This window comes from Buteo buteo, chromosome 13, assembly GCF_964188355.1.
Source record: "Buteo buteo chromosome 13, bButBut1.hap1.1, whole genome shotgun sequence".
NCBI classification, from domain to species: domain Eukaryota; kingdom Metazoa; phylum Chordata; class Aves; order Accipitriformes; family Accipitridae; genus Buteo; species Buteo buteo.
This window is the reverse complement of record NC_134183.1, coordinates 24,790,403-24,812,061: the sequence shown is the minus strand read 5'-3', so window position 1 is coordinate 24,812,061 and position 21,659 is coordinate 24,790,403. Positions and strand designations below refer to the sequence as shown.

Genomic DNA, 21,659 nt, shown 5'->3' with positions numbered 1-21,659 from the left:
AAAATGCAGCAGAGGCAACAGAGGTTAACAGGTCTCCACGTGAATACAACTGAAATTTGTAACAGGTACATAAATTTAAAAAGGATGCATATCAAACTCCTTGGAAAATACTACCTTTAAAGTTGTAAAAACTATTTTCCTCTGGCTTTTTCAAAGTACAAACACTAGACAACTACTGACAGAAAAACAGACGTGCCACATCTTACCTTCCTGAAAAAAGCTGTACATCGTATATGGCTGTGCTATATGAACAAAGATGGTAAGTCACACAGGAAAAATGGATAGAGCATCCACATCAAGAAAAAAATGTTAGTGATCACTTACACCCTTGGAAGACCTGTCGAATAATTCATCCAGGCACAGATAGCCATTTTTACAGGGACACCTTGGTAGCTCTAAAATATGCGTAGCAAGTTCTTGTAAAGGCCCATATTACACATTTAAATGACAGAATGTTAACAGTTTGCTGGAACAGACTATTTTTTAAGCCCAAAGTTTCTCTTTCATAACCTCACATCACCTCCTTTCCCATCATTTAAAAATTCTGTTTTTTCTTTAAAGAAACAGGGACCTGAAATCCATTGTCTTCTAAGTAGTTTCATGATTTGGTCCCAGGCTTTTTCAACTAGTAATTCTAATGTTGACCAGCAGTAGTGTTTTGAAATGCCTGAAATGGTAATGCTTTGATACAAATTTACAATATTAAGCAGCCCACTACTACTACTACTTATTTTGTGTAAAGGATATGTCAGAAAATTATAAAAAATTCATTTAAGAATTAATGTAAGAACTATTGGATGGGAATAGGGCTACAAGGAAAAAAAATATTTAAGGGACAAAACAGGTAAACAAATTATTGAATTAAAAGAGAGGGAAGAAGATCCACACCAGTGGATCACTGATAGGTCATTAACATTTTAATTAACAGCAAAACATTTAGCTAAATGTAGATGAACTTCACAAAGCAAAACAGATAACACAGAAGCCAGAAGAAAAGCGAGGCACCTCTGAGAATTAGTTAAGCAGGAATTTGGACAAATAAAAGATAGTACAAGTGGAAATTCATGTTCAGCCAGAACACTGTGAACTCAGGCTGCATGTGCAGAGACCATGGGACATACATGACAATGTTGAAATCAGATTTGGGGTTCTCATTAACATAGGAATACTGACAAAAGCAAAGCAAATCCAAAGACAAGTCACAAAATGACTGCAGGAGTTAGAAAAGTAGTAATTAAAAAAAAAAAAGAAAACAATGAACAATTTATAGGGAAAAAGGTTAGAAGTACCAGTTTGTTGAAGTAAAAGGGTAGCCACAAGGGGTCATAAGGAAAAGAAACACTGTAGGCTGAAGCTCTTAGAGCAACACAAAATTCAACAAGGGTATTAAAAAACATTGCCTAATTAAGTAAAAATTCCCCAAGTCACTACATGGACAGGCTTACACACTTTCAAACATTATATTTAATACCTATACCATAGACATCAGCCTTATTTCCATGGGGCTACAGTCTCAGGAAGAACACATGCAGAAATGGAAGAAAATCCACTGCAGATTTATGAAGGTCCAAAATAAAAAAGAGACATGTATCTGAACATTTATTTAAAGTACAGGAAGGAAGTGGCAAGCTCGAGGTGATGATTAGGCAAAACCTGCCAATTTTGGCTAGAATAGTCACCAAGAGAGCAGCTGGGAGCCCTGCTGCTTGGAACATTTAAAACTCGCCACTGGACAACACAGATGCACAGATCCAGATTCTAAGGATCCAGATGACGTGGAGCAGGACGGGTGTCCTCATTTCCCCCCACAGTAAGTGAAAATACCAGTTTTTCTCCTTTTACAGTAATAGGGCCAAGTCAATAATCAAAGACAATAGACACACTTACTGTGCCAAAGATTAACTGCAGGCCTGTTATAAGGACTCATGACGACTACGTTCAAACATTTCTTCTAGGCAATGAATCATGATTTTTCATTACTTAAAACCAGCTGAACATCATTTGAAAGTAATCTCTTTTACATTTGATTTACATACCAAGCTTCAAGGAAATGTGGCTTTGTACTTTAGAAGAGTTTTCCTTGAAAGGAAGGAATTAAATAATGAAATTCAAGTTACTCTATCAAGTAATCTGTACTTTACACTTTCCTTGCGTATGAAAGTTATGCTCCAAGTAAGATTCAAAAATTCAGCAAGCTCTAATCCATGCATCCTTTATTCCATTACAATCACTGTGTTGCATTCTAGCAACAGGACACAAACTGCAATCAATCGCGATCAATTTATACAACAATCTGAGGCTTACAGTACATTTAAGGCCTTTAAATTTGGAAAAATTAGACCTATGCTAGTATTGTAACAATTTTTAAGTGTCTTGCATTTCTGATGCATAATCTGTGCGATTCCAGTGTCAAAGAATCAAATTACTTCTAAACTAAAAAGATCAGCTCAATGAAAGTTTAGTTACATAAATTCATCAAAACATAAATGTGTAAATTTTTTTTGTCCTGGAAACTTTATAAAACTTTAATAGCAAAATAATATAGGGATAAAAACATATTTTAACAAAATGTATTCAATCATATACAAACCAGAATTTTGCAGTTTATTGTAACTAGACTTAAATTAAAACTACCAATTAAGAATCTATGCACAATGTAAATTCAAATATGTACAGTACTTTTAAAAAGTCTACAGGAATGCTTTACAGGAGGAAATGTCTGTTATGGCTATTATTCAGACCATCTGAATATTAAAATGAGTTTTCTAGTAGTAAATTTACACATTTATTTTTAAAACAAAAGCAATTTTGTCCCTAGTTCCTTTAAGAATATTCCAGTTATGTTTATACAGGTAATGGAGAGGTTGTTACAGAGTTTAGCCCCATATAGTAGTTTGCTTATTTTCAGGAAAAAGTGTATTTAAATAATTTACTCAGGAAGATCAGTAAGTTAACAAAAGAACACTAGAAGGGAGGAGGGGGAAGTTCATCACAATAACTTTCCGGTTACAATACCACAGCTAGAAACTTTACAGAGAAAGTACTCCCTTAGATTGAACCCATGACCGATTGTTCAGAACAAGCTGTAGCTCATAACAGTTGTGTGTTCTCCACACTGAGAACACTGAAAAAGAAAGTCTTTGTAGGACAGAATTATAAATGATCTGAAGTGAGACAGAGAAAACTGATCTTCGATTAATACAGCACTAGGTAAAAAGTGTCCCCATAAGCAGCTAGAATTCCCACTTCCTTCAGGGCAACGAAGCTAAAAATTGTTGGAATTACAGTAGTTGACCATATCTGTGTGCATTAGTAGAATAATTTCCAGATATAAAAGACAAATTTCATCAGATGTTTGATTAGAACACCCTCAAGACAGGGTATTTCTTCATAGTATAAAGCTATTACAGCTATCCAGTTAAAGCATGTGCAAAACCAGGTAATTTCTTCCGTTCACAGTAACTGAGGTAAAATCAGGTAGGCTTCTTCAGGAGTTGGGAAGTTCATGAGATATGAACTGTTTTAGTCTCTCTAAGTACTGTGCATAAAGCTCTATGTCATTATGCCCAGCCCCTTCCACCCAGAGGGGCTCTACCGCTCGCGGACATCGCTCGTACATGGCCAGGCCGTGAGAGAAATCGATTACCTCGTCTTCGGTACCATGGATTACCAACACAGGAGAGGTTACTTTAGATATCTTGTCAATGCTGGGGGATAGAAAAGAAAAACATAGCTCAGTTTGGGGCTTTAACTTTCATACTATTAAAGAAAGCAAGCTTAACTATCGACACATGATCCAGTTACCGCTGCGTGTTTTTAAATGGCTGCGAAATGTTGGAATTGTGCCCAAGTGATACAGAACAAGGCTCACTCCCAAAACACACATGTAAACAGGAGCCCGCATTGCCATCACCGTCATCCCACCAGTTCTAACGACAAGAAGCTCAAATGGGCAGCACGCAAATAACGTGTGGCACAAAAACCCCAAAACATTGAGTATATCTATCCCCAAAACCACTGTCAGGCAGAAAAGATTCCACGGGACATGCTGCCAGTGTGCACTCTTCACATTACACATTACCACCTTCCAATTTAACAGATTAGGAACTAATTAGCTACATTCCAGTCACAAGACTCAAAAAAAAAAAAAAAAAAAGCCTCAGCTCATAAGGTTTGAGCCTGTCTTTAAACCCCCAAATTAAAGCAGATTCAGCTAAAGAAAAACAATCTGTTCTTTGTACTGATTGTCTACATTCAAACGGCAAAAAAGAAAACTGTGGGAGAAGAGCATTACACAAGGATATTTAACTGCAAACCAGAAGAAACTCACACAGGATTTTATTTCATGCAACCAACTTCTTCACCAGCACTGACTGCAAAGTGGCCTTAAAGTAAGCTTTTCTCCTTTTGTTCCAGCTACACTTAGCAGACCAATATAGCTAGTGACCACTTCTCACAGGAAAACGGGTTCAGAAGAAAGGGAAGAGTGACAAAGGCACCTTCACACCTAAGCGTTCAGGCCAGAAAACCCCAATTATGAAGCATACTGGTAGCACATGAACTTCAAACTGGTAAACAGCAGCCTTCTCTGACTGCCCTCATGCAGGCACCAGCTTTTATTTGCAGACAGCCATTTCGCGTTGGTAGTTACCAATAATTCCAAATCAGTACATAGACACCAAGTGCTAATGAACTCTCAGCTTCCTACCAGTTCCACTTACATCAACAAATGGAGGAACTGGCTCAGGACATTATGCAGAGTATGGAATGAAGTGGGTGGAAAAAATAGGTATCAGTAATATTTGACTTCACAGAAGGACAAGTATATTTCTTTATGCTATCTAATAAAAGGTGTTTGGATTTTCTTGCTCCTGAAGAACAAGAAAGCATGTAATTTTGGAGTCTAGAGATTTTAAAGTTATCAAGACTGCTTAAAATGATTAAAAAATACACGTGCCAACATATACTGACTTAAAAACAGGTTTAAAGAAGCTTTATGAAAATATAAAGTTAATTAAAAATTAAGATGTAAACTGAAGCACTAAAGCTCATGCATATAAATCTCAGCATTTAGTATTCTAGAGAAACGTCATTGGTATTCCAGTAAACAGCTGAGTGTAAACACATTTCTGTCTCTGTCTCAATACTTCTCCAAGAAAACAGGCTTCATGTCATTTAAAGAGGAAAAGTGTGATTTAAAATTAAAATGCAGCCTATTTCACTTTTCCTGCCTGGAACCTGAGTTGTGTGCAACTACACTGAATACAGAAAAATATCCCAAGAACATGAGAGACATCAGAATAATGCAGATTTCCCCCCCCCCCATAATTTTTATCCCAAAATTAATATCATAGCCAAATGTAAATATTATAATTAACATGCTATATAAACTGAAGTCTTAAGCCCATGAAGGGTCTGTCCCCAAGCTCCATGATGTGACAGACATGTCAGCTACATACAGCTACAGAGATGTTTATACATCATTTTAGTGGCTGGATACCAATTTCTCATTTATTGTAGGAAACCAGGAAACCCCCTTCCCTTCAGTATTCAGATAATGAAACTACTTTTTCACATATATTCACAGACCATTAAGCTAGATAATATTTGTATTTTGCAGAAAATTGGACAGCGTCCCATTGCCAACTCAGCGACTCATAAGGCAGTATTTAAACTGCACGTTAGACTGACTTAGTATTCTTAGCCATACCGCTCTGCAGCTAGAAGAATCTACAGAGACCAAATTCTCATGGAGTCCCAACATAAAATGCACATAATAGCACTTCACTGTAGGTGCACACAGAACTATTTTGTTTCCCACCGTGAAGACAGACAGTTGAGCTGCACACATTCATAAAAGTGCACTGCTGTTTATTTTCACTGCTTACAGTACAAGTGAAGTCAGACTGACAGCAATGAACAGCTCAGTAGGGTAAGAACGAAACACTCAAGTGCTACAGTACATCTGTTGTCACTATTCCCCCCTCACACTTTTTCTTTTTTAAACTGTTATTTGATTTGGCTGGTATCAGCTAATCACTGTTACTTTTGTAATCAGGGCTATTTTTAAGGCTTTGTTTTCTTCCCCTCTCGCATATTGGATTTCAGGTTTGAGGATGATGAATGAGTTGGAGGATAAGTGTTTCAAATTCTGACTGTACCTTCAACAATTTAATTAATTAATAACCTATTTGGAAGAATTCTAAACATGGGGACTGGACAAAGATACCGTGAGAGCCACTATTACTTGGTCGTTATTACTTCTAGCTGGTTTGGCATATGGATTTATATCTATGGCCTCCCCCACCTTCTAATTTTAATCTGTTGTAACCAAAATAAAACAAACACAACAAATGCTATGAATATCCCCTACCACACTTATTGCAAATATGACCTTCTGAAGCAAAGCTGAGCTTCGCACAAGATTTCAGTGAGTCTCTGCTTTGCCTTCTCCCTTCCACAGACTACTTAGCTTTTTATCTGTGCCTCCCCTCACCTTCCCCACCCCAGGTCTATATATACTGCTACAAAGACTGGCTTCCCCTCTCATATTCTCTGATAATTTAAACTGGGTCAAATGAGAAGTTTTAAAAGATTCCTAGAACATCTGCCGTTCCAAGGACCTCTACTATTCCCAAATACTTGGATACTCTAATTTCAGACTGTTGCAATTGCTGTTCAAATGAAACACTAGGTTATAAAGGCAACTGTTTTATCTTGAAACCAGTTGTATATAGCTTTCTGTATGTAAAATATTCTAGAGCTTCTTAAAGCAAGCTGAAAATTTTCCAAAAGAGAGACAGTAACTTACTTTATTTTGGTCACAGACATTAGGATCTTACATGATCTTCATCAGGAAGGAAAAAATCCAAGTCTTCGTCCCTTTAGTGATTTTATATGGACAGCATAGCAAAGATGCAGGAGTGTTTTTATTTACAAGGACCAAATGCAAAGAAACACTAAATGCACTCCCTCGAGATTATACATGAAATGCAGAACCACGCTGAAAAGTGAACCACACTAGTCTGATGCTCTAGCCTGATCCTCTCGTATTTTCTCCCTTCAAAATCAGCAATAATCTATACCTTTTTCTCTGCTGATCTAGTAAAACTAGCAATATTTTAACAAGCAGCTTGAAAACAGCACATCCATTTCATGGCATCATATTACCTTCTAAATCAAAGTTGACTGAGATGCTAAGAGTGTAGAATTACTAATTTATTAGTCATTAGCCTGAAGGACTTAATAGTGTATAATCAGTTGTTAAGCTACTACTGCAAACTTGAAAGCATAAAAATTCTGATATTAACAACTCGTAACACAAAAACCAGGAGAAAAATTAGTTGTAATCACTACGACTTTATTTGTTTGTTGAGCTGACTCACATCAGTTTGAGACTGACATCAGCTTCCTTCTTACATGATGCATCTGCTTGGATTTGGAAAGTGTATCTGAAGTTTAAAATGCAGGTGACAATTCAATAAAGTTCCCTGGCAAGTTACACAACTAGTCCCTTTCAAACACCTAAAGAGCATATTGAGTACAGAACAACCCTCTTTGCAGTGTTCATACGTACCTTGGAAAAGCATCAAAGCAATAGGTTTTCCTAGTGTCGGGAAAAGCTACCCGTAATCCAGACATCAAGGGAGAATGAAGGATTACTGCTGCACACTCGTACCGAGATGCCAGGTCTACTGTAGGGACAGTACCAATACTCTGACCATACAGAATAATGTTCTCAGGACTAACACCATACCTGTAGAGAAAAGAAACATCCCTTAAAAAAACCCCAAACACCAAACCAACAAAATCAAGACATATTGCATCACAAAAGCAAAAACAAAACCAAACAAAACAAACAAAAGGAGAGGGGGATAAAAACCAAAGCATCACTCCTACCCCTTGTAGCTCCTTAAAATCTGTTCCTAGGAGACATGAATTTACAAGTCTAAACTTTAAAACAGTCCAATAAAGTAAATAATGAAAATATTATACAGGCTGAAGAGAGCTATCCTCAAAGAAGGAATGTCAGTTTGTTCATTAATCTTCACCATCTTCATGAACACCTCTTATCTTTCACTCCACAGCACAGCAAATTATAAATTAGACTTCCCCCCCTATCCAGAGTTACTCTCAGGAATTTCAATTAGATATTCTGGAGGTTAACAACCTTTCCACCATTAAACAAGATAGTTACTCCTCTGCCCACCTCTCTTTCCATGCAGCTGGAACAAAAAGACCAAACTGCCTTGTTAGTGTAGCTAGAGACACCACAGAGGATAAGAATTTGAGAGGACAGTTCTGTTAATTTTTTCAATTTCTGATCAGCGTGAATTGTTTCTTTTTTCTTTTCCAGTTTAAATATGTCAAGCTTATTTTGTAATTACAAAGATATATCATTCCATAAAATTCAGGGTTCATAGGGAGTCTTGGCTGGCTCCCCAATATTCCCACCCAGACTACAAAACTGTCCTATCTTGTGTACTATTTCACAGCTGCAAAGAAGTTGAGGATGATACTAATTCATTTTTTACTTTAAGTATGCAAAATATAAAAGGAATTTGGAAGGGGCATAGGAAGAGGCAACAGTGGCTACGAAGATGTCAAGAGTACGATAGTATTTGGTCACTACAACTTGTTAGGAAACCTGCAAATCAAAGCTGTTACTCAGTTAATTATAAAATCTTTACCCAGAAGATTTCTATGTATAACTCCACTTCCTATTGCAACCTGTATAAAGCATAATTGAGTGCAGAACAGAACACATTTCTAGCAGAAAATTATTTGTGCAGAATATGTCTTTTTGCCAGTCTATACTGCCTACAGTCCTGCTGTCACTGCTATGACAATGAAAATAAAACCCTACACTTTAGTCTATACCCAATGTGCACCTGGAAGGTTTCAACTTCCTTGCCAAGCCGATAGCAAGGTGTATGGCAGGCCTGGATAGTACTTGACTTTCAGGCAGCTAAATGATTGGGTATGTGCAAAAGAGAGAAAATTACAATGGAAGAATAATCAATAATTAAAATTACAATAGAAGAATAATCCAGTACTAATCATCCAACTACAGGGTGTCAAGATTGCCTAGTTTTACGATGAAGTAGAACTAGACTGGATTGTAGCCTCTGTGAAACTGGAATTTTCTTAATATTTCTATACTGCTGAGCATAAGGGCACTTTTGGCATCTACTGTAATATGAATAAGCAACTGTACAAAAATATCCCCTTGGAGTAAAATTTTATCCTCTTGGTAACCAAGCAGCAGCTCACGTTGGTGGTCTATCACCACAGCCATGGCCTGACGTTTTTAAAAGAGATGTTGTAAAGCTCTTCCAGGAGCATTTTTTACCCCTTACTGTTAGAAATAGTCCAGTACACAGTAAATAGAGCCTAGCTGATTTTGGTATGCATGTTAACAGGATCTTGGCACAAAGCCTTTTCCTCACAGACTTCATTCTGGCTGTTGGGTGGGGAGGGCTGGAGCCATGTACCTTTGAGGGCAGGACATGAATCCAATCTATTGATCTACCAGCTGTTGCATCGTATTAAACAGGCAGAAATGCACCAACATCAGGGAATACAAGGAAATGGGACAGAAAAAAAGATCCACTAAGTGGCACTTAAGTAGGGATGGAATGATACTAATGCTGGTAGGCTTTGCAATACCATCCTGCACTCCAGTATCATGATAAATGTAAAGTCCCCTTTCTAAGAGGTTTACAATCTAAGCAGAATATGGAAACAGACGTTTTAATGAGAATCACAGGAAAACAGGATAGCAGAGGGTAGCAAGAGAATTCCTTCAACACGTACAGTTGCCTTGGTATGGCAATTTTCTTCAACATTCATCTGCTTTGGACTCACACCTTTTGATGTTATTTTGTTTCTGAAAACAGCTCATATTGTAAGTGGAGCACCTTGTTGCTGTGGCAATAAACAATTTCAATTTCATAGTATGCCAATTAAAGTCAGATATAGTCTATAGCATCATTAAAAACCACAGATCTCTAGATTTAAAGTAGCCCTTCATCACTAAATAAGTGCTACAACTATTCAGTATCTTAACTCCGCAGAAAGGCAACATGACAATTTTGAAGGAAAAAACCCCCCACCTTAAAGTATTAGGACACTGAGTTAATGAACTTGTAGCCTGTCATTAGGTCAAATGTCCTTTCTACTTTGTTTTCCTACTGACAGACAACTAAAGGAATCTCTTGGACCATTTCAGTTAGGGACAGTCCAACTTTCCAAGACAGAAGAGTTACTGTAACAGATTTATCTTTTTAAGCCCTTTACCACTAGGCCATCAATCAGAAGGTGAGACATCAAGCTTACCGCAAACATCAGCAGAAACAGCTACATGTAAAATTTATTAACTGCGAGGCCAAAGGACATATGACAACTCATAAGCAAGGTCCATGAATAATTGACATGTGCGAGGTTCTTGGAGCTGAAGGCCAGGGCTTGGCTCTGTGATACTGTGCCTCTTCACGAACTTCGCTGCCCAGCTGGTGACTCAGCAAGCACCGTTCAACTGAGGTACAAAATGACCTGGGGATTTTTTTATCTTTAAAATACAGTATCCTTTAAGTGAAGGCTGGGTCCTTTCCCCACTCTCTGCAAACTCCCTTGTGGCATTAGATTCTGTGCAACAGGACTAGCAATACAGAAAGTGAAAGAGAAGAGAGAAAGAGCAGACATGGGTAAGGAGGCAATGAAAGGGACATAGAAGAAAAGGAAAGAACGTGACAGAAAAAGGCAAAAGACATTCTGAGAAAAGAGGAATCCTGTTACAATCTGCTTTCCTATTAAGGAAGAAAGTCCTTCCACCAGCTAAACAGCAGCTCCTATAAATATCTCCCTTGAAACACACGAGCTTTGGTCTCTGTGGAAACAGAGCTCCATTTGACAGAGCCGGAGACCCAAGTTAAATTTATGGGTATGCTCCTGCACTACTTCTGTGGAGCCCATCAGAACGTTCAAAACAAGCAGGGCAACATTGCAACATGGAAACCAGCCTTCAGCAAAAACAAAGTAGGAAGCAATTCAAAACAGTTACTGTGGGCATATGTAAAACACTGATTTGACAAAGAGGAAAAAAAAAAAAGGAAAAAAGGGCAGGCAAGCTTTGTTCCCCAAGGGAAGTCAATTACTGAGAAGTGCAAAGCTACTGTTGTTTAAAATGAAGCAAGCATTTCTGCTCCCCTTTACTCACAAACGCTTATCAGGTGGCAAAGTTCTCCAGCCTAGTCTACTCTCAATAACCCATGAGCAGATTATGTGGATTATGGATTACATTTCTTATGTGTGCAGAAAAAAACCCAGCTATCTTCACAAGCAGTAGAGCTATCTGCACCTACAGCTTCCCAGTTCAGGCCAGGCCTAAGGCACCAACACACTCCATAGTTAATAGCAACACAGTATTTTTATTTACTTATTTATTTATTTTTGCCTGTGTTATTGCCTCAATTTATACAAATTAGGTTTACCAGCAATTCTGGTCTCCTTATGCTAGCATGAACTACGTGCACAGAAGTTGCCTGTCAAGAATCCAGACCCAAGACTCTTCTACTTACTCCTGCACAGAGTAGTAAGAGACCTCAGTCACACCAACGGGTCAGTGGGACAGAGAAGATTGGGCTTATAGCTGACAGTGAGTACAGCAAAGGATGGGACACAATTACCTCTAGGTCAGTCTGCTTAGCTGTATAGCTGTGGCTGGGGCCACATCCCTCCTCAGTTTCCTCATACAACACAGATGATGGTATCAATTGCCTTTGTAAAGTACTTAATGCTTTCTGGCTAACAGCACTATGTACAAACTATGTATTATCATAAAGCATCTTTAATTATGAGAATAAGATCCTGATCCCCCCCCTGCCCAGGGCTTCAGCTTTGAGTGATACAGATGGAAAGTTTACCATTGCTATTTTTACCCTCTCCTTACTCAGTTGAAAGCACTAGTGGAATGCTGCTGCAGGGACTACAGACATGTCATACAGCTAAAGCCCTGCAATGTTCACAGCCAAAGTTACAGCACCTGTGCCAATCCTCAAAGGTGGTAAATACATATTCATTAATGAGGCCAGTTCTTTTTTCAGGCTTACTGAATCAGTGAAGTTAACCACACCTTATATTTTCAGTTTTGAAGTTTTATGGTATTTGCTGTCCCAATATCCCTTACCTAAACTGGAAAGCATATAGAACAGCATGGATATAACAGCAGCAACAAATTAGTTTTCAAAAACAGTCACAGTAACTATCTAAGCAGAGCATTTTGACTACACAAGCCCCATTTCATAATGCTGTCGTGACCTACTGTTTAACTGCTACTACACTAAGGCAGCTACTGGTGGTCAAGTTCTTCCTTACAACACAGTATAGAAAGATAAAAGCCCAGGAAAACAAGGTAACTAGCTCGTGCGTTCTTGCAAGGAGACCGAGTTTGAAACTGTGCACTCCCCTCTCAAGGGAACACCAGTGAAATAATTCATTTTCAAGACACAAAGAAAATACAGCATACATCAGGAATGACAGGAATCATGCCACATTTGGAGGAAATAAGTGACTTCAAGCATTTTTACTAGAACATACATGTGCTCAGTTATAATAAGATCTTCATAGGCTATTCTTCAAGTCTGTTTCTTCTTGTTTATACAAACCCACTTGTCACAGCATACTACTCGTGCCCTTTTCAAAATGCATTATCTCTAAACTTTATAATCCAGGAAATTTAGATTCTTTATTAAGAAATGCAGATAGGTTTTTCTATAGCATCATTATATACTTCCATAAGATATGCATCTACATTTTCAGAAAGAAGTGGCTATTTAATCCAGTATGAATCAAAAAAATCTAATTTTGAGGGTAGAAAGGAAAAAACAAAAATCCTCAATTATGTAAAAATCCCCCAGGCAGAGTGCATACCTTGAACAAGAGTTTATGTTGTAGGACCTTCACGTTAAAAAAAACTCAACAAGGTAAGTTCAGTCAATAAATACTACTGCAAGTAAGTTACAGTATCAGAACAAAACACTGAATTTCAGGTTGTGCTTCAGCAAGTACCACTCCAGCATGTCAGCCAAAATACCACAGAAATTACAGCAGATTTTCAGCCTAAATGCCAACACTAAATTGAGAGTAAAGCATTAGATTAAGGATTTTTGGTGTTAACCATAACAACAACTGTCAAATGAGAAAAATCAGAATTATTTCAAGATTCACAGGAAACACTGGCACACAGTAAGAGTCCCTGTGCCAGTTCCTCATTCCAGTTTCCTTGAATTCACACAAACATAGGTCTAAAATTCTTCACTGTTTTACTGAGCACAATAGACACTGACACTGATTTTTTAAATTATGCGATGTCTTCTTCCTCCTCTACCTCCTTCCTGTCCAAGTCTACAAGTACTATGTGATTCAAGTTCAGGTACAGCAGACTCTCTTTGACTTCACATTTTCATTGTAGTAAGAGCCAAAAATGGTTTGCATAGTATTTTGGCTTATGAAGCTACAAAAAAAAAAAAAAAAAGACAAATTTTTTTGGCATATATCCCAGCACACTATCACAGGAGCAGACAAGTAATTCCACAAATGTGTTCACACTCAAAATACATTCAATGGCTGCCAGAGAAATTTAACCAAGGAATCTGCCACAGTTTTATATCACTATTATTTTACTGCCACACCAGGTAGTCATTTGATTATGCTATAGAGAAACTCCATTGCCAATCAATATAGGCTAACTAATACTGGAGTTACAGAATGAACCCATGACTCTTGAAAATACCCTCTTAAAGGCTATTTTGGAAGTTCATTATTTGCAAATATCACACTACTACAGGCTTGCTGGACTACGTGACTGTAGTGCTAATCCAGTGATGTACCAGCTCTTCTTTTCATATAAATAAATGGATCAAGTGGAAGCAACTTCTAGGCACTTCTTAGAACGATCATTTGCGCTGCAGTAACTTAATTATACCGAAGCATGGATCACTACAACTGCTTCTTGATTTTTGTCTTGTGATAATCAGTGATCTGTTATGAAATACTGAGAACTGTGCTCAAAGTTCAACCAAGTCCTAACAAGGATATTAAATATCACTGGTGAGCTCAAGCAACCATGACAGAAGCAGGTGATCTCACACTGTTAAGCAGTGAAGCCACTGCAAGTTTGCCCTGAACAACCAGGGTAGGTAAAGGAAGGCTATTTCATGGCATTCTCTGGTACAAACTGTAACAAAATTACATTTTAAATTAACTGAATTATGCTAATCTACACTGAGTAGCTTAGGGGTGAGGGTTGGGACTTTTTTTTTTTTTAATAAATTTCAAATAATACTAGTTCCTCTAAAAAAATTGCTCCTTTTTCAGATACAACCTTAAATTACCTTGTGTTCATCTGCCTTGAACATAGTCTCCTGAAGATGTCATGTTTTGAAGTGGGAAACACCTTCCCTAACTAAAGTAAATCTGCTCAGCACTCAGAGCAAAACCAAGCACTCTTGAACAGTAAATCCATTCCCATCCTTTTTCTCCCCCAGCTCCACCATTATAAGTGAGTTCCTTCTTCCTCTTCAACACCCGTTTTGTTGGGGGATTTCATGCCACACCATGACAGCACTTCAACGTGCTTGTCTTGCACCACATGTTTTTAAGCCCACTTATCACCACCTTACTGCCAGTCCAGCCATGCCACAGCTAAGCAACCCAGCAGGTAGCAGGTCCAGTCTGCGGTCCGTCTTCTGTTACTCATACATCAGGCTCTATCCTCACAACCATTTATAGTTAATGATCTCACAGCAGAGATTGTTTGACAACTGCAATCAGACTGCATCTATCCATTTAATTTTTCAAGCATTTTTCAGAAATAAGAGTCAAAAGAAAAGTGAAACATATAAGCATTAAAAAAAAAAAAAAGATAGTACGCATCATCAGCCAGGAAAGAAGACTCCTGCAAACTTGTGTTCTGGAAGAAATCCCTTCCAAGCTAGCTGAACAGTAGCAAAATGTTGTGATACGAAAGACAGAACAGGGAAAAAATATACAATCTGTGCTTGCAGTTCTATTTTTTATTTTCTTAAGGAGCTACAAAGTAAAACCTCTTTTGTCTTCTTTTGTACTGAGAACTCGACTGTTTATCTATAACGTGACTCTTCACCACCACAATAACCCAGAATACAAAATTGTGGTGTTTGGTTTATGTTAGGTTGCTCATTTGTCTACCACATGAACTAGCAGTTTTATGTATAAACAACAAACAGATTTGGAACAGTTGCTTCTGACTGACTGAGGGTTTGCTTCTTTTTTTTCCCTAGATAGCAGGGAATGAGGAAACAGTTTTCAGTAAATGTGCATTGAAATTTAAGCAGGAACTTGTGCCATGGGCACACTGATATAAGAGAACAGAATAACTTTGCCTCTACAATCATAAATTCTTTCATATCAAGTGACAGTTAGCAAGAAGGCCACCGACAAGCAAAACCAGACTCTCGTAGGGCATCCAACAAAAATGTACAATGATGTGGCTGAGCCTTCCATTTGAAGTCCTACCTTTATCATTCCACTACTTTATGACAAAAGGTAAATAACACTCCAATACTCAATGTGCACTCATGCAACGACAGGAAGGGAGCACTTTCCTAAATGAATTCCTAAATAAACCCCTCTAAATGTTGGGAGTTCAGTTCCCTAATTACAGGAGCAAATGCAACCCCAAACCATCGTATATTGAAATACAAGAAGCTAGCGACAGTGGAAATAGGAGTTAAACACATGGATATACTAAAATGTAATTCCCACTCCCTCAACTTTCTTTGCTTTAGCAACCTTAGAAATCAACTAGAGTTCTGAAGCTAGCACTGCATCACAAGTTTATGGTCTTGAAGATACACGCATGCTCTCTACTCTTCATAGTTTCCCGCTTCTCCTACAGTGCTTTCTTAGAGCAATCTTGATTTACACCATTTAGTCCGAAGACACAACGGATAGATGGCATACTAAAATGAATCTCTCACTCCAGTTATTTTAAAAATAGAGTGCTGGACTTAACTTTAACAAAGTATTTTGCATTTAATTAAGATGCTCTGTAGCAAATAAATGTGGAATACAGAAGTCTTAAGCTTTATTTATCAAAGACAGGAAACCTTTACTAGCCACTAAGAACTATCTTCACGACCACAGCATCAATAATTCACAAAAACTCAGTCAGCTACGTTCTATTATATACTCTTTACTGTAACTGGTATATAAAATCTATATATCCATTCTCTGAGGAACATTTAAATAACCTGAGACAGCAGAGAAAACTCCGTTACTTTCACAGAGCAGCTCAGTCTATAGTATCTTCTGGAGTAAAGAATTCATTACCTTCACCCCCAGCTTCTATCTCATCTCTATCCTGCTGTGGTACTTTTATTTCAGTTGCAGACATCATACTCTATGTTTTATAACACAGCAGAGCTAAGACAGATGAGCATGCTCCTCACAACATTTAACACCGTAACATTAAAACTTTGACAATCCTTTTACTGTTGCAAAAAGCCTGCACTTTCACTTTGGATATCCTACACTCAAAAGCTGAAAAAAATGAGGTAAACTACTCCCTGAAATTGTACTCCTATAAGGGTTGTTACGACGAACAAGAAAGATTTGATGATATCCATGTAACTAAACACAGTACCTTTTAATATAAAGACTTCAGTTGAAACAAGTATGTGTCAACTAACACAGAAACTGATTCCCTAAGAAACGCTAAAAAAAACCCGAGTGCAAATATTAACACTGGTTATGCATTCCCACAAGTTTTGTGCTTTCATAGCTGTTTCTTAGATTTCAGTTACTTCCAAACTGAAGAGTCTTGCCTTATTCCCGAGGCTGAAAATTCACAGTGAGCCAATGCATTCTGGCTCACCTCCCAAGCCTATCACATAACCCTCCTCACCACCCTTGGCTCAGCACTGGGAGGCTGAGGGTTTACAAGCCTGGAGGAAGCAATCTTGCTGCTCTCCAACAGCTCTCAAAGCATTTTTTTTTTCAGGAGCACTGTATTATTCTTTTAGTACTCCCATCTGTTTATTGGAGCACCTCTGACACCTCAATCTTGAGCACTGCTCTTACCCTGACTCCACTTCACATCAAACACTAACTTTCTGAAATATTTCCCTTTCCTCTGCATACCTATAGCACCACGCAATAGTTTAAGGCCAGCCTGCCGCAGCACTAATTGCCATGAGCTGCACCTATGCACGACTTAAGCCTCTAAATTGGGATTACTTACTTGAGAAGGAGCACAGCGGCTTTTGACCTGAGCTGCTACCTGCTCTACCTACCTCTGAGGTTTCTACCTTTTTGTCAGGTATAGCTCAGCTGCTTGAAGCAAGGAATAATTGCTGAAGCGCACAAACCAGTCAAGATAAAAAGAAATGGCACCAGTTAAGTTTTCTTTAAATATATCAGGGTGTAGTTTCTGAAAACAGTTATCACTGTATATGCAGATAATGAAACAAGACTAACCCTAAACTGTAATCAAACTGCAAAGCTCACCTGAAGTTTCACACTTCTAGGTTTGCACAGCTGATTAGCTATACACACTATAACTTAATAAAAAAAGGTATTCCCAACCTAAGGATCTTACAACAAAAGTATATACAAATTCTGCTGAAGGCAACTGTCTAGACTCTCTAAAAGAATTAAAAGGTTTGCTAAGCTGGAATTAATCCTTTGGAGACTAATATTAGAAAGGCTAGATGACAAAAAACTCAAAGCAGACCACTCAAAAATGTTGATACCTATAGGGCTTGGCTGGAACTATTCAGGCAAGTAGTCCCACCACTGATTTAATTCAACTAACTACTTTTTCTTTTTTCTTTTTTTTTTTTTTGGGGGGGGGGGGGTTAGGGGGTTTGTTTGGTTTTGTTGGGGGTTTTTTCCATTCTTGCCTTCCTTTTGCATTCTCTTCCACCTACTTATTGTAATTTTATTTACTTTTCAGTCTTTAAGTAAAAGCTATTTCATCTACAGGTTTTACAAAGAACCTCACGTTTTCAAAGATTAACAGCATTAAATGACTAGTTTTGCTATGATTCTTTGATATAGCTTACAAGCCATTAAACATGAAATATGTGGCATTGATATAGTATTTTCCTTATGTCACTTATAGACACTCATAACTATATCCAGAAAACAAGCTGATAAAAAAAGATTCAAGTATTATCCCCATAATGCTAATGGAGGAGAACAAGAAAAAGTTGAACTGTCTCAACAAACAGTAGGTGCTTGTATCCAAAATCCTGTTAACAGCAGACAAAGTTAAAGCCATTTTCACACTGTTCTTCAAAGATCCCTGGAAATCTGAATGCAGTCTCTCCCACAGAGCACCAGAGCCAGAGTCCAAGAGGATTACATGGGAGCTGGAATGGATAAGGCCTTGCAAGTATGCAAGCACACAAACTGGATGCATCATTTCTTCCCATCCAGCAGCATTAGTATAGCTCTGGCAGTGATTTGAGAGTCTCTGACAGAAAGGGGATGAGAGGGCAGAAAGGCAGGATGGAGGACAAGAATGGCAGAGAGGTCCTGATACAAAGTGATTAGTACCAATGAACTGGTCTAATATTCCTAAAAAGAACTGACTGCAGATGAATGCATCTGTCTCCCATATATGAATATTTTATCAGCCAGCATTATATGAAGATGACTCAGCTGGCAGGAGGATTTCTCTTTCCCTTATATACTTATATTAATATGCTCAAGCACTGCAGAACAACAAACAGTTATTAAATAAGACTGGGCTTCTCTCAAAGATATGCAATATCTCAAACACTGAAGGGCTCTATGCAGAAGCCAAGTGAAGAACTGTCATGACCTGTGTTATCCAGGAGACCACACATCCTGCTTGGATAGTCCTCTTTAATCCTCTGGAAATACTTCATGTTTCTTTCAGTTACTCTAACCATTTCCACAGATTTAAAGACAAGCAGTATTTTCTTTTGATTTAAAAATCAAAACAATAGGTGCTTCCACTGCACTGACACATCTTGTGAATCATAAATAGGAAGAAATCCTACTTGGGTAAGTGACTGTAACCTCTATTTTTCCCCCACCCCAAATAAGTGGGGAAAACGCATACAAATCTTGTAATTGCTCCAAACACTGAGCTTTAGTAGTGTGAATCTGTATGCGCTTAAGCATCTGCTTTCAAGGAAGTGGCAAATTCACAGCCTCACAGAGAAGCACTACTCTCCTGATGAGTGTCTCCTGCCATCTCTCAATTATCCATTTTCAGCTAGATTTGTTAATATTCTAACAAATATCAAGAGTGATAACTGCCAAATGCAAGAAGACAGTCATTTCATGAAAGCAATCTATTACTAGAAAAGATTCTTCCAACACCTTTTCAGAAACAAGAAAATCCATGTTCTTTCTTTCTTTGTGCCATTTTTATATTGGCACTCTGACTTTTAAATCGGACTCATCAATTCCTTTCTTCCTAAGCATCCTCAAGTTCTTCCATTCCTGTCACTCAAAGATGGGTTGATTTGACTCTACCAGAACTAAAGATCTTTGCCTCACAAAATCTATACTTTATCAAGCCAATATTTAAACCTGCACTGTTTTACACTTTGTTTTCCTCTGGCACATGTTCCTTTAATGAACTTTTAGCACAATGAACGTCCAGGCCCCAGTAACAGTCAATATAAAGCTGATGAAAAAAATGTATAGCAATCACCAGGATTAACAGCACCAGATGTTCTAAAACAGCAGACCAGAGATAACTGGTTCAGAGCTTAAAAATCAAATTTCCTAGCCAAAGCCTTTACCATCACAAAACCAGGGGCTAAATCCCTCCTCCCAGTAAATACTACTTAGAACTGTGAACAACAAAACTTAGCACAGAGTCAAAGTTTCTCCTGCGCACTTCTGTTCAGTTGAAGTGTTCATGAAACCTGCCTTGTGCTCTCCAGGAACTTCAAAAGATAGCACAAAAAAAGTAATTTATTAGAGAAACAGATATCTGCATTTAATTATACGCAAAAATATTAACTACCAGTAAGTTTTACCTATTTTAAAGTAACAAATGCTAATTGAAGAAATGGGAACAGTACTTCTGTACATTTAGAAAAGTACTAACTTTTTCATAACTTTCCTAAACTCACATCAGAAAATTCAGTCCTGAAACCAGGTCATATATACTTTCTCAGCTTATCCAGCTATCTTATCTGGGATCATCTGAGCTCCTATGGAGTAAAAGACATTTTGCTCAGACTGTTCAAATCAAGAGGTTTTAACAATGGTCAAACAGCACACTTGCATACTTTGTTTTCTGCCAACATACCTAGTTAAAGGGGCCAATTGCTTTTGTAGTCTTTTTGGTGAAAGATTTCTTGCTAGTCAACTTTTTCACCTCAAAAAAGGATGCTTACCAATTAACAGTTAGCTACTCTGCAAGAAGCGTGAGTACCTAGCAGTGGATCAAGGACAACTGTTAATGCAATCACTTAAGTGCATTATTTCAGCTGATGCTAAAGGTAGAATCTGACCCGCAGCCACATCTCAGAAAATTAAAAAAATAATAAAAAAGAGAAGCAGCTTCCTGATGTTATTCAATGTCCAATTTGCCTCTATCTGTGGCGCAGTCCTTGTAAAGCAAACAGGCACCCTACTTGATTGAAGTATTAGCAGAGAACAACTGGTTATGCAGGAAAAAACGTTAGCAATTCCAGTACATGCCACACCGGCACTTAACTGCCTACCAATAAACCAGCATAGCATAAAGGAGTCTTGTGCTGTTGGAGTTTCTATTTTTGAAATAACAGATAACAGTGCAGTGCTTTGAAAAGTAGGTGTATTAATGTCTACATTATGGCCAAATGCCAATTTGGATAGTAACGTTTTGGCTAGGCAGGTTTTCTGCAGTTCACCATTTCACAACACATGCACTTTTATTTATAAGCTCCTGCTGTTTTCTCCCCCAACACACGTTTTTCATATTTAGCTCTGCATACAGTTACATTTTATAAATGAGTAATATTTCCCTTTCTCCTAGTACCACAAAGCTTCCAAGACAGAAGCAAAATAGAAATATTTAATGAGAATTTAAAAAAATATTTAAAGAGTAAGTCTGATCAGTTCTACAGTGAGGAGCACGAAGGAACATCACTCACATTAGACTACTGCCCAGAAGCACTAGGAACAGCAGAAGGAAGAAAAATAGAGTAACAAATGACAAACAATGCCTGCTAAATCAAGTTCCTCTGCTCCCCCTCAAAATCCCAGTGATAAAATCAGCTAAGTTTAAGCTAACATTGCTTCCTTTATTCCAGGTTAACACTCACTTCATAATAAAAAAAGAAAAATAGAAAATTCCTGTGAATGCCCAACCAAAGAGACTAATAATCTTTGGTTCAGCTTCTCCTGCTGCTGAAATGCAACAAGTTCAGAACTACATCCAGGTAAGAAACATCCAAGATCCTTAGGTTTAATGTTTCTCCTTATGAACATTATTAAAGTGGATTTTTGGATGGAAAGGGTAATTTCCTGAAATAACTGGAAGGTGCCAGATCTTATTTATATCAACGGTGCCTGTTCAATGCTCTGCGCAAAATGGGCTACAGATCTTAGATGAGCTTTGACAGAATGGCATCCAATTTGGAAGG

The 21,659-nt window shown here is 37.9% G+C and overlaps 1 protein-coding gene across 1 annotated transcript in view; it reads right to left on the bottom strand.

Annotated features, from left to right (window-relative positions):
* Positions 1 to 2,196: 2,196 nt before the first annotated feature.
* ABHD17C (abhydrolase domain containing 17C, depalmitoylase) overlaps positions 2,197 to 21,659 on the bottom strand; it is a 30,348-nt gene continuing 10,885 nt past the window's right edge. Inside the window, exons 2-3 of the mRNA XM_075045115.1 lie at positions 7,577 to 7,756; positions 2,197 to 3,707 (exon numbers count right to left, since the gene is read on the bottom strand). Of these exons, the coding sequence (XP_074901216.1) occupies positions 3,488 to 3,707; positions 7,577 to 7,756 (400 nt within the window). The 3' untranslated portion in view covers positions 2,197 to 3,487. The remainder of the gene's footprint in view (positions 3,708 to 7,576; positions 7,757 to 21,659) is intronic.